The sequence below is a fragment of the Thunnus maccoyii genome, chromosome 22 (assembly GCF_910596095.1).
Source record: "Thunnus maccoyii chromosome 22, fThuMac1.1, whole genome shotgun sequence".
Classification (NCBI taxonomy): domain Eukaryota; kingdom Metazoa; phylum Chordata; class Actinopteri; order Scombriformes; family Scombridae; genus Thunnus; species Thunnus maccoyii.
The window spans coordinates 15633666-15648107 of record NC_056554.1 but is presented as its reverse complement, the minus strand read 5'-3'; the positions used below and the strand labels follow the sequence as shown (position 1 = coordinate 15648107).

General features: G+C 40.8%; 2 protein-coding genes across 5 annotated transcripts in view; both read right to left on the bottom strand.

Annotated features, from left to right (window-relative positions):
• Positions 1 to 883, bottom strand: part of nelfa (negative elongation factor complex member A) — a 65608-nt gene extending 64725 nt beyond the window's left edge. Inside the window, exon 1 of the mRNA XM_042402419.1 lies at positions 276 to 883. The gene's annotated coding sequence lies outside the window, so the exon portion shown is untranslated. The remainder of the gene's footprint in view (positions 1 to 275) is intronic.
• An 830-nt stretch (positions 884 to 1713) lies between these two features.
• Positions 1714 to 14442, bottom strand: part of poln (polymerase (DNA directed) nu) — a 70873-nt gene continuing 58144 nt past the window's right edge. For 2 of the 4 annotated variants that reach the window (XM_042402411.1, XM_042402412.1), the window contains exons 23-28: positions 9746 to 9877; positions 5022 to 5132; positions 4366 to 4444; positions 3514 to 3581; positions 3234 to 3295; positions 1714 to 2767 (exon numbers count right to left, since the gene is read on the bottom strand). In XM_042402411.1, the coding sequence (XP_042258345.1) occupies positions 2675 to 2767; positions 3234 to 3295; positions 3514 to 3581; positions 4366 to 4444; positions 5022 to 5132; positions 9746 to 9877 (545 nt within the window). In that variant the 3' untranslated portion in view covers positions 1714 to 2674. The other 2 variants (XM_042402413.1, XR_006093708.1) reach the window with 2 other exon arrangements.

Sequence of the window (14442 nt, the reverse complement as noted above, 5' to 3'; positions counted from 1 at the left end):
GACAACAAAAGGAACACTGTATAGATGTAAAGATGGGATTTCCTGCATTATGATGACTATGATTGAAACATGGATGTACATATATTGTATCAATTAAACATGACGATGCATTAAGCTTTTATATGTTGCACCAGTAAACAGTTTTTTTTTCCTTAATGGCCATGAGATCAGAGACGGGAAGGGAAATGATGCACATTGAGAATAATATGAGATAAATATTACATATGAGTGTCAGCAACCACACCGTGAGGATATGTGCCGCGGGGTGTACTTACACATCTCATGGTCGCCATGGTAGCTAGGGGAAGCTCATGCTGTTACCCCTGACAACTGGAGTCTTCCGGGGGACCGTCAGGCCTCGGCTCCTGATAATGGAACAGGTCATTAAAGCGAAGGCATCACTCACGAACACACTCATAACCTCGTTCGCCTCTTCAAAATGATATTAACGCTCAAGAAATATAGAGGAGGTCAATCAGTTCCTTTCCTGCATTTGCAATTCTAATTCAATTTTAGTGAAGTAGAGGATGGCTCGCATGGCGTAATAATTATTCTATCCCTCATATGTTGCCAGACCATTTTCACAGCTGAAATAAACAAAAATGAAAATGTTTCAGCTGACTATTGTGCAAAGGTGCAGTGCTGGTATGCTGCTGCACCCTGCACAATGGCTACAACAGTGCACAAAGGAATTTGTAGAACACTACAAAACAGCTTTATTGGTATTTGTTTTACCTACATACCTACTTTGAACACCCCTACTCCAAAAGCGCAGAGTACCCTCTAGAATTTATACATACCAGTCTCACGCTCCCCTCTCAAAGGGGGGAAGGCCGTGCACCCTTAAACCACATAACAATGAGAGAATAGAGGGGCAGATTTCCATAACACTGTCCATTGCTCTGGCTCTGAACTGCTCATACTGACCTGGTGAGAAAAGCTTCCCTCACATCAGCATAGTCACACACACACACATGGAGAGCACATTCCTGTCAGTGGGTTCAACGGGCAAAGTGAAGGTCCGTTCCCACTGAAAAAGAAACTAGAGGAATGTAAATACATGACAAGACAGAACTGCTGCTGGATATCCTGCATGCCACCTTTGTGCCGACTTAAAAAGTGACAACTCCTATAATTAGCAGCCAACATGAGGTGACATTTCAAATAGGTAATAGGGGTTAGGCTTTGTTTAAAATGTCACAAGGCATACAGTTATGCCTAGACCCATTTTGTAGGCTTAAAGAGTCTTAATTGGAGGACAGTATAAAAGGGGCAAAAAGAGTCTTACTGTGACTGCCAGAGACAAGGAAACTCGGGCAGTGTGCCTGGAAGTCCGCGACTGTGTGTGTGCGTGCGTGCATCCGTGGGTGGGTGGAGTGGGGATAAAAGGTGTGGGCGTGTGTTTCTGAAGTGTGTGAAGGCTTGTGAACGAGCATTTGTGGAATGTGTGTGTGACAGAGGCATGAACAAGACAAAGGGGAGAGTGGGCTAGAGCCAAGTGAGCGGATAAAAGATGAGCTAGGGAGAGAGAGAGAGAGAGCGAGGCGCTGGATGCTCACGGTCGAGCAAAATTAGATCATCTGCTTTGAATCAGCTGAATGTAACCAACACATGGGTGAAGTTTATTAGAGAGAGCATCCTTTAAATATAGCATGGGTTCATGTGATTAAAATAACAGGACACAAGCTTAATACGACAGACTTTTAAAAAAAATCTTAAATTGGTCACAGACAATTAATGCTCACAGACATATTGCCAGGGAGCTATGGCTTTAATTTCTAATGTTGTGATGTTGAGAGGATATTATGCTGCTTCAAGTGTTTTACGCTTGTGTTAATAAGAGCATAAGCTCTACAATTGCTCTAAAATGTAACATGCAAATCAGCTGTAACAATTAATTTAGGATTAGTTCCTGGTGAACGTAGAAAAAAAACCTGCATGAAGAAATGAAAACGGGTGAGAGAGGTTACTGGGTTTATCAAGTGGGAGCTCACACAATTATTTATTTATTTATATTTTTGCTTTATTCAGCATGAACGAAGCATATAACAATAAATACAAGGAAGTTTTCTATAGAACAATATATTTTATGTGTACAGTAGCTTAGCGGCTACCAGCAAAATATGAGGATGGCTTTTAAAAAATAAATATATATATTAACAACCATTTTTATGAACCAATAAATACCAAGCACTCTCTCAAACATGTAGCTTCACCATGGCAACGAGGCAGAAAAAAACAGCGTTGGTCTTAACAAGATAGTGTGAAAATGGAGGAGGAGAGGAGGAGGATAAGGAATCTTTTTTTTTTTTTTTTGCAGGATGGAGAAACAGAGAGAGAGACAGAGAGAGAAAGAACTGGCGCAATCCAGTCTGTGGCTCCTGCCGTTGCCCCCGGATACGGATGGAGTGAAAGCAAGAACTGGGAGCTAGAAGGAGCTGCAGCTGCCTGGTTTCCATAGTAATGTGGATGCAGGACAAGTGAGGAGAGAGCTAGACTGAGTGAAACAGAGAAACTGAACAAGAAACTCAGAAAGGCAGAAAGATGAGAACAAGAGGGAGAGCAGAGAAAATGTCTAGAGCGGTGAAAGTAAAGTATATTCAGTACAGGGGCGTGGTGGTAGAAGTAGAAAGAGAAAAAGAGGCAGAGAGGAGCTGAAGGGAGGGAGGAGGACTCAAAGAGAAGGCGAGGGAGATGTTGGAGGGATGTTAAGCTCAGACATGGATCCCCAGGACTTGCCACAGGAGACTGCCACCTTCAGGGGGACCTGGTAAACACACACACAGAAGAAAGGAAAAGGGTGGCAGTGTGCTGGCATACATGTGTAGATGTGACCGACATTGATTTTCATCACTCACCTAAATGTTGCTGATAGTTTCACATCACTAATTCGTATTTTTGGAGGCACATTATTAGCCAACAGTAGGTATCTTGATCCATCATTTGAAAAACTTTAAAATAATAGAGAGAGAAGTGTGTGTTTTGATCACAACACTGGCATATACAGGCGAAACCGAACACTGCGAATACGCCATGTGCCTATTTCTTGGGCCATGTTCTTATTCTTTTCCCCCCATGACGCTGCATGGTTGTTACTGTGCACATCTCCAGTAGCCTGGATCCCATAGCAGCAAAAAAAAAATCCACAACTTTGTGTCCATGATTGAACAAAGGTGTAAAACTGACACCATTGTACGACTGAATGGTTTTCATTGCAGGTTCCTTTCACTCACTTTGAGATGAACTCCTAGATGGTCTAAGTGCTGAAGGGACTCCATAGTTCTCTTCACAAGAGCTGCACACAAAAATATATATAATAATAATCACCTAAATTCACAAAAACAGACTTTAATATCCAAAGGAAGTAAGAAGCTGTAACATTTTATAAACAGTATTCTTTATTATACAATATTATACAAATGGCGTCATAAGTACAGTGTGTTATAGTTTTTGATAAAAGTTTAATATTTGATAACTGATGTCCGGTGCTGATATTGAAAACAGTAAATTCACCTGCAAACTGCTCCATCTGGGAGTCCTCCACCTCATACAGAAGCTCATCATGAAGCTGCGCTATCAGCCTGCAGTTATAAACACATTCAGAAAAACATAACACACTAGGGGTGCAAATAATGATTATTATTGATTAATCTTTGGATTATTTTCTCATTTTTGTAGACATTTTGGTCTACAAAATATCAGGAAATGCTGAAAACATTTATGAATGTTTCCCAAAGCCCAAACTGACGTCCTCAAATGTGTTATTTTGTCCCGAACAATAATCCACAACCCAAAGATATTCAAGTTTATTATCATAAAAGACAAAAAAACCCAGAAAATGTTCACATTTGAGAAGCTGAAATCAGAGAATTTGGACATTTTTTCTATACAAATGACGATTAATCGATTATCAAAATTAATTGAATAGTTGGCAGCTAATCTATAATCATTGCAGCTTTATAACACACCACCCACTACTGGAGTTACTACTAATAACGTGAGACTTGGTTGATTCTCATCAACAAACCACCACAACGGCTTCAGCTGAGTCCTCCCTTTAATTTGCACCCAACATCCCCAAATATCCAATTTTGATATATTTTGGCTGTTGCTTCAAGTGTATTTACTCAAGCAGAATGTTTGGCGTGTAACAGCAGCAGTCATTTGGGACACTTCCCAACTCTACAAATTTAGTTGGCTGGTAAACAAATAAATGCTGCTTATGTGTTCTGAGACTCAATCAGTTCCTGTCTGTAAGTAAAGGACATGACTGTGTTTTTCCAGACGTAAAGTCTGAAGAGCCAGTGTGAAGAGAAGAGAGGGAAGAAGCTGAGAGTTATGGTTTAAAATATTTAGTGGTCGTACCTGGCAGAGATCGAGTCAGAGGACGAGACCAGGTTGAAGATTCTGATCATGGCCGTCTTACAGAGATCAGCGGCAGAGCCTGAACACACGTACACATAAACAAAGTCTCGCACACATCTGTTCGACCACAAACATGCTGCAGAGGGATAATCATTGTGATGAATGAAGTTACCCTGCAAGAGTCAAACAATGGTTAGCAAGGAAAACAGGGGAAGCTGATTTATAAATATACAAATTCTCACACACACATATTTATGTTTTACTCTAAAGATATTATATTGTGTTACAACAATTGGCTTTATGCACAAAAATGTAATTTATAGCTACTGTCCCTCCCTTTATGATATAAGATTAAGATAGGGATCATTAATTTATGCATACAAATATACTGAAATACTAATTCAAAGGTTTTGAAACCAATTTTGACCATTTTGTTACTGTTTTTATCGTAAGTTTGTATTGTCTTCCTTTTCATATGTAGAGTTATTGCACTTATTTTCTGATCTTTATATTTGGCTTGTTTGAATTTTTCTTGTTTTATTGATCAATGTGATTTGTTTGTTTTATTATATATGCTGTTTTTGTGTGGACCCCAGGAAGACTAGCGACCACTTTGTGGAAGCTAATGGGGATCCAAATACAGACTACCATCCTACCTTGGACCACAAAGTTGACAGCCTGCCTCTCAGCCTGCATGCGGATCCCCCAGTCTGGGGAGCTGATGTTACGAAGGGTCCGCTGACGGCCCATAATGGATAGCACATAACCTAAACAACACAGATACTTCAAATTTTATAATTAAAATCTATCATTCTGATCAATCTGGTCCTCCCCCACAACCAAGCTTAGTCCAGTATGTAATAGAGCAACTATGCTACTTCCTCAGGACTCATACATGATCCATTAGATACAGTATGACAGCAACAGAATTCACCAGCGGTGTAGTTTACTCTTCAGTAGAGGTCATACCGTAAATTGAAATATGATAAAATAAAGTAACTTTACTTGGTGATTTTTCTCCAAATCCTTAAGGTGGACCACAACAGGACACTTGGTCCTCATGTATTAGATTACTCCACACTGTCTGCAAACCATATGTAGCAACTACAAATGAAAAAATGAAATATAATGTGACCTTCAGTTACCTATACACCTCCTTGTCCCTCCATGTTTTCATATTAATGACAAACACATAAAAAATTATATTTGTGAATTTGCTTTCGTACAGTAGGTGTTGCTGAATTCTGCTGAATTCAGGATTTAAGTTGTTTTATATGAAGAAAGCATTATTTTTTTCTTTATAAACAGAAGTCAAATGGACAAGTATTGCAAAAAGTTAATAGCTAAAGGGGCTGCAAGACAATTAACAGGTTAAGAAGGCAGAAAAACACATTTATGCTGCATTATTTTTTTCAGATATTCTTCTGATCTTTGCACTTGTTTTGGGGATTGCTGGGATATTTTTATCTCACTAAAATATTCAAAGAAAACAGAGGAAAAACACTCCTTGGTTGACTTGGTGATAACCTCTTCACATACGGTATGCACCTGGCGATGATGTGTCATGATATCGCTTCACTTTAATGGATCGCATGAGGCTGGGATCCGCGTATCAAAGTAAACACAAAAGAAGGATGATCATTCAAGAATGGAGATAATCCAATCCTCCACAAGACAGAGACAACTTTGAGATAAGTAGAAAAAGCGTTTCGGCCTACGGCTCCGTCTCTTTTTCTGAACCATCTCGGTCCTTTCAGTCAGGTGAGTCGTCTATAACTACATGCTGAGCAGAACTGAAGCTACAGTGTGATTTACAGAGAACAGTTTCATGAAAAGTCATTTGTTGATACAGCATTATAGGTGATTATAGTAACAGCAGCACCCACACCCACACCCACACCCACAGACACAAGAGCCTGCAAAACACAAACACTGGCCGGCGACCACATGACACACACAAAGGCACAAAGAGACACACATTCCCAAATACAGTCACACAAACTGGAAGGAGGTAACACAAGAATGTGTGGTGACGTGACACACACATAACACACAAACACACACACGTTATCATATGCAGGTATGCGGCGCACATATACACACACGCGCTAACACACAGTGGACCAGTACATTCCACCAGCTGGACAATGGGCCGGGCTTTACAGCTAAATCCCTCTAGTATCCCTTACTATGAGGAAAGCCAACCAGGGCATGAAACCTGAATGACCCTCTTCCCAGAACACACACACACACACATACATACACACACACACACACTCGCAAGCATAAACACATAGGAAATGAGCGCACAACAGATAGTGACAAACACAAAAACCTTCTACTCACTGTGAATTGACCCGTGACACATGCATGTGACCTTTTATGCCAGGAATGTGACCTTTGTTCTGGGCCCCCGTGACATGTGGATGTGCGGTCTACTTTGTGATAACACATCACACAAACACAGTTTCTATATATACGTACAGGTATGACAGTAAATCATGCTGGAATGTGTGTGTGTTTTTCATACCGGACAGGATGGTTTTTCCAGTTAGTAACACGATGCTGTGAAGGCTTTTCAAGTTCAGGCTGTTTTCGGGGTCAGAGGTGTGGAGAAAGTAGTGCTGTACATTTGATGGGCAGCAGCACTAGAAAATAACTTAAGAGTATCAACTCTCAGTGGTATCACAATGTGATGATGTGATAATTTTATTGTCTTCTGTTGTCACAATGAATGATTCTACACAAACTGTACTTAAAAACTGACAAAATTAGTTATTTAAGGCTTTTAAAACCAATTTTGTCAGTCAGCTTCTTACTTGAGTGATGTGATCCTACATGATCACACAATTTGCCGCCCAAGTTAATAAAATTTGGGGCGGCAAATTGGTTGGGCCGAGTTGGAAAAGGGTGATGTCATGTTTTTCCATGCACCGATCAAGAGGTAGCAATATCTGAATCAAAATGAAATCAACCCACACCCACATCCACTCCTGATGAAGCAGATCGGTTTTATTTAGAGTTTTATAAGTGTTAAAATACAAAACAGTAATGAATATTTAATGCTATATAGGAAATAGTTTTCAGAGGTTTTAAGACCTTTGCTTTACACGTGTGAAGAGTTTAGTCTGATAAGATGCACCAACAGTAGAGGACAATTAATAGCATTAAACATCTGTTTGGTTATCTCCTATATAAATTTGCAATAATATCATAATATACCTATTGGAGGAACTATTTCATTGGTATTATGATTTTGTTTTTGGCCACGGAGCCCCTCTGGACAGTGTTGAAATCTAAGACTAGTACGAATGATTTAAATTTTTTAGCATATCTTGGTTCCCCTCTTGAAAAATTAGTAGTAAGATGAACTGAAACTGTCAGCATAGCTTAGTATTGCTGCCATTTGTGCTGACAGGAGCTAATATCCATGACAAAGCATAATATAGCTAAACTGCAAATCATTTTTTGTTAATGACAAGCATTTACCAGCTCCAAATAAGCTACATACAGACTGTATGTGCATGGATGTGTTGATGTGTGAGTGTTAGCCCAGCAGGGTGTTTACATATCTATGCAGATGTAGTCTTCTCTGCATCTGCTGTGGCCTTCAGAAGTTTTCATCTCTGTGATTCCCTGTTGTTACTCAAAGAAAAATCCTCCTTCTCTCGTCATCTTTTTTTATCTCAGGCAGTCTTTACAAGTGAAGGTACAGCATTCATCCCAGGAGCATTAATGAAATGTTGTATGAAGAACAACAGGAAGGGTTTACCCAGAGAGGTGGCTTTATCTCATTTTAATATCAAAGACAGAGAGTGTCAAACAAAATGCGGACTATTCAAAGCAGTGTGGCCACGGCAGCTATAGCTATTAAGTAATCTTTTGTAGTTTATATATTATAATCTATCAAAATATTCCCTTCACCAGGGAGAGACAAAAGGAAGAGATATGGAAACTGTGAGGCGACTGGTTGAGGGATTGTTTAGTGAAGAGAGACAGATGGAGTAAAATATGAAAAAGATAAAGAGACGGACAGACTGAGGGATAGCAAGACAGAGAGACAGACAGAGAGTGTGGGATGAGCAGGGCAGATAAATACCGGCGCCATCTCTGATGGGAGCATCACCATGGTGATGAGCTGAATTAAAGCCTACTGTTTGGCGCAACGTCCCTCTGCCCCTGAGAGAGAGGAGGCTTCCACGCTGATCTGCGCACGGCATTTTTTTTTTTTTTTTTGGAAGAATGAGTCCATTACGCCGATGTGATGAAGAAGCTGACACCGCCGAAAGGGAAGCGATGAGCGGGGAAGCGGGGTGTGTCATCGGTGATAGGTTACTACGGGTGATGGAGCACCTGTCTATGCATGACAGCGGTTCGGCGTTTGTGACAAAGGCGCCCGTGATCACGCCTGGCAGGAAAAACATCTTCTGCCTTGACCTGATTCTTGTTGTTTACTACAAAACAAGGTTATTTTCCCACACTTGTTATACAAGAAAAAGTAATAAAGGACCTATTTCTCCACGCAGCAACATTATGGGAGAGTCAGTGAGGTCGACATGGTGGCATTCACTGACACAAACGGCGCTTTCTCCCGATTTCTACTAATTTGATTGGGATGTAATTGGTTTACATTTTAATTAATTGGTTCATTCTGTAAATGTTTTTATGAGGAAGGGAAAAAGCAACTACAGCAGTATAGTAAATTAAGATAGGATGAGATACCAGGCCACAGACTGAGGTCTTGAGCGTAAGCTGACCTCAGCCCTCTTGCTCGTTGACGCTGGGCTCATGTACTATGTAGGATGAAGGTTAAAGTGCAGACTTCACAGTATTTTTGTGTGAGCGTGTTCAAGTCTCAGGTGTGCTGTGTTGGCAGTTCAGTACGAATATAAATAGCGTGTCCCGTCTGAACCATCAGCCCCTTCCAACCCCACCCGACATCACGCTTGCCCCCCCCTCCCCCGCCTCAAGTATTGACCCACTGCAGTTTGTCTCATTCCTGCCAATGCAAGCACATCTTCTTCTTCCTCAGCCAAACACGCACAGAAAAAGAGCATTCCTGTATGTGTGTACGAAATTCAAACTAGGTGGTGTGTGTCAAAAGTGCAGGCCCTAACCCTAGACAGACACACACATGCACACACACATTTTTATTATATTTGTTGGGGTATTTTGCTGATCTCACTTATTTTAATCCTTAACATTAACCCCTAATTTCTCTTATCTTAATTGTCACTCTGACCCTAACCTCTGATCCTATAAATAAACATTTCGCTATTGAGTTATGCAAAACTTATTATACAGTACGTGACACGCGTTCTCCAATATCAATTCCTTTGTGAGCATTTGTATTATGGCAGACACACACACACACACACACCTTGTTTGTGGCACTGCTGGATGGTCCTTTGGATGAAGGTCTGGACTTCTCTGTAGGTCTGCAGGAAACTGTCCTGGAATTGGCTGGCCTGCTCAGCGCTCACCCCCAGGATCCCCGACAGACGCTCACGACCTGCAGCGACCATTTATGGCTCATTAACTAAATCATATTTAAAGTCAGCCTCTCTTCTCAAAAATGTGTTTTGGTTATTGTTACTTCAGTTGGATGTTCGAGCTTCACTGTGCAGAGTTTGACACTAGAAGGCTGTTTTCACATTCATCTGCTGTAAGTGGGAAAGTTTCTCTGGGTTTAAGACGTGCACCTACAAGCCTGATAATCCTGGTGCAGTATGCAGTTTACACAAGTGTAATGTGGAAACTTGAAGCCTCCAGTGCATAAACACTGAGAATGGACTTTTCAGTGACGTAGGAGACATCTTTTGTACAGCAGTCACATTTTTGATATTTGTATATTCATAGATTCTAGTTTTTTCAATGAGGGAGAAGGAGAAGATGTAATTTTAAGGATTTTAATGAGGTAATTGGACCTTTTTTTAAAGAGAAAAAAACCACATCAGACACCTTATTATTCCAAGCAGAGTATTTTTATATATCTTAAAACATGCCTGGAGGGGATCTTTAACTATGCAAGTTGATATTACGGGGCAAAGTTACAAAGGGGACATGGGGACGATGCAGATGTAACATAAGCAGGAACTTTAATATAATAAATATGATTTTTACCCACTAGGATTTTTATTGCAGCTAGAGATGAAAAGTTGGCAATATCTGCAGTATGTTAATATCTATGCTCTGTGATGATCTGCATTACGAGCGACCAAACTACTGAAGACCTTGAGCTCGCAAATGAACAGCAAGGGATTCAAAGGCAGCGAAAATGACCACGACTGACTGAGGAGTCATGAAAAGAGGCAGCAAAGGCCAGAGGAAGAGGAGCGAGTTGAAAGAGGGAGAGGTGAACAGAGGACAGACTGGACCAGAGGGTACGATAAATGGAAAAAAAAGGAAAAAAAGTAGAGCCAAGTGAAGGGTGAGAGATAGAAGAGGACAAGATAAAAGGAGAGTGGGCAAAGATCACGGCAAGACTGCAAGGTGTGTGTGTGTGTTTGTGTAAGAGGATAAAGCTAAGAAAAAGCCATGCTCTTGCCAGTTTCGGTGAGTTAAAGGTGTACAGTCTAGTAGGAGTAGAGGAGCAGGCTAGAAGGTTAGGAACAGATCGATGGAGGTGTGTAGAGGGTGAGCTAATAGGGTGCCACAGTTATTGTGTGTGTGTGTGTGTGTGTGTGTGTTTGTGGTTTTGAGCTCGGAGGGGTGTGATATGTGGTTGGGGATGAGTAATGTCATGCCAAACAGCCTGGGAGCTGGTAGGAGGGTTAGCGGGGGGACGGGGGGGGGGACGGGGGGGGGGGGGGGGACGGTAAGTTCTGCAGAGATTCAGAATCACCACCAGCACACAAGAGAAACACACACACACACACACACACACATACACACACACACAAAGACTTCAGTGTTCTTTGAGCGTCGGGATAACGGAGTCATGCAGTATGATTAGTGCACTGTGGGAAATTCAGTCAAGGATGTGTATTGATAGTCATGGTAATTATTTTTGGTGAATCACATGAATTTTATACTTTAAGTCAGTTTTATTCCAAATATTGACTTAATATTAGTCAGGATTGATGATAGGCGGCCCTTTAATTCTTGAAAATCGACTGGAGCGAGATTATTATCATGAAAACTTGTGCTGCTATTTTAAAAATTAAACATTTTGAAGTCTCTCAATACTTTTTGATACTGCTTTTTAAATTTTTAGAACAACGACAACATAAAAAAATCTGAATGTTGCCCAAAAAAAAGGCAGCCTCGTAGAAAATGGAAGACATTTGAATTCATTCAAGAAGACACATCTGTCCGTGCGGCGGGTACACGGTCGCAGGCCAAGCCTTCATAAACCGAAACATGTCACGACCCTCTGAGCAATGTGGCTGATTATGTGTTGAGCTAGAAGCTACTGAAATGTATGTAGTGTATGAGCTTGTTTCTGCGTGTGTGAAGCCCTACATTCCTGCTGAATGAGGTCAGTTTAAGGAGTGACCTTTAACCTTCGTTACAGATGCTCCCTGCACTTCTCTGGTACCCCCATCAGTCTTCTCTGTCCTTTCAGTTTGCTCTCTTTAATCTCTTCTTCTAATGCTGCAACCTTCATGTTAGTTCTGCCCTCTTTGTTTTCTATTTCCTCTCTTTCTTTCCTTTTGCCAGTGTCCTTTCTGTTCCCCCCTTTATTGAAAAGTTACTGTACATTTCAAAATGCAAAAACAGTCTACCGGTATATGGAGGTACTTTTGCGTCCTTATTTTATGCAATCAAACAGAACAGGTTTGCAATCAAAAAATGGATTTGAGAGCAAAACTTTCAACACTGCAATCAAAAAATGTTTTATAGCAAGTAAAATAAATTTGTGATTAAAATGCAAATCAAAAATTTTGTTTGCTGTTGAGCTGAATTTGGTGGGCGGGACCTACGCTGAAAGATGTAAGACACGTCGCTATTGGCCAGTCTCGGACGGAGTGACAGCTTGGCAACATCCAGCAAGAATGTTATGTTTGAACTGGTGCATGTAGATTGCTTTTGTTTAACAATCTGTGACGTCGTAACGGGTTAAAAAAAATACATATTATTTTGTCAGCTTGTAGCTGCTAGCTTAGCTCAATTAGCTAGTCACTTGCTCGTAACCTATTACAACATCACAGATCGTTAAACAAAAGCAACCTACATGCACCAGTTCAAACATAAAATTCTTACTATTACTACGATGGGAGTTACGTGTAAACATACCTGCTCATTGATTCTCCATGGATTTCAAAACTCCCTCCCTCATTTACTAACTGAGGATGTTGCCAAGCTGTCACTTTATTCAAGACTAGCCAATAGCGGCATGTCTTACATCTTTCGGTGTAGGTCCCACCCACGAAATTCAGCTCAAAAGCAAACAAAATTTTTGGATTCCAAAACAAAAGTTCTTGATTTATATTTTAATCCCAAATTAATTTTGCTTGCAAGTAAACATTTTTTGATTGCAGTGTTGATAGTTTTTTGATTGCAAACATATTCTGCATAATAAAGACGCAAAAGTACCTCCATACTGGTATAAAGTCCTCAGTTGACAAATTATAAACAGGATGTAATGAATGAAGAACCTCAGTTAACTTGAATCTATTCTTTTTTAGCCCCGTCTTCATTTTCACACTGCACCTCTTTCTTACCTCCTGTATGTTACTTTTTTTTTTTTTTTTCCTCCAACATCATCGCCTGGCCTTCTTACTTGTTGACCTATTTGTATGTACGTGTGTGTGTGTGTGTGTGCGTGTGCATGAGTCCGTACTGACGCTCTGCCCCTCCTCCCTGGCCTGATTATTGTCTTGCGGGGAGAAAGCTTCCTTTTAGTATTCGGTATCCATGGCAACGCATCCTTGCATGAAGAGCTGTCTGTCTATGCTGATCAGGAGCTCCTTCCATTCCTCTTCTGGTTTCCCCTCTCTCACTCAGCCCCACCCGCTCCTCACTCTTCCCCTTTCCCCTACATTACTCTCTTCTCCACCGTCACCCCCACCCCCTTCTTTATTGCCTTCAGCCTACATTTTCCACATCTGCCTTGCGATTTTTGCTCTGTATTCTTCTCCTTCTGCACCCCATATTTTATCTGCATTTTTTAGTGCTGACCTTTTTGCTTTTGTGATCTGTCCCTGCATGCATGTAGTGCCCCCCCCCCCCCCCTCCCCGCATGTCTCAGATGAATAGCTTTTACACATTTGCCTCATTGGCTATTATTGTTGAGGTTTATTGAGTTCTTTGGAACGGACTCATTCATTGTTCGAGTGGCTCTGTTTGCGTGCTCATGTTTGTTTTTCTCCCGCTGAGCTGTGACCCCTGCTAAAGTAGAAATACCACAGAACACTCCATCATTAGCTCGAGAGCATCAGATATTGTTGAGCTCCTGAATGAACTCTAAGCATACTCGATTCAAAGTAATAAACGCTGGCTCTATTCCCCGCTCGTAGACTCTGATGCAAACCATGCGCTTTTGGGTCAGTTATTGGTTAATCAAATCAAACGTTTTCTGGCTGTGTCATGATGTTGTCTTCGGGGAGAACAGTAAATGTCCTGTTTTGTAATATATCTTGTCTAGGTCACGGTGAGGGGAAAACACATAAAACTGACAAATTCACAGAAGAATGAGTGTTAAATTACAGCAAACACGGAAAAAGTTATTTTTGACTCAAATATTTATCCCAAAAGTCATACTTTGAGGTCTAAATGTTGTCAAGGTACTATAAAATGGTGAGAAATGATAACTGGTACCATCTATTTAGCTATAAACCACAAGTATAGCACGTGTAAAGGCAACTGATGATTCACATTTATAGTAATTTCACGCTCTGAGTGGAATGAGCCAGAAATTTTCTCACTACACTGACCTACAAAGCCAAAAGAGCAGTGCCTTTCTGAGTAGTGTAACAGAGATAAATGACTGATCTCAGCTTCAACCAATCGTGTTGGCACAGTAATGAACTCTGAATCATTATAGCCTATACATCCTATCCTACAATGTGCTTATTAGGACATGTGTCAGTTTCTGTGGCCATATGGTGCCTTTCCTTGCCCTTCACTTTGGCT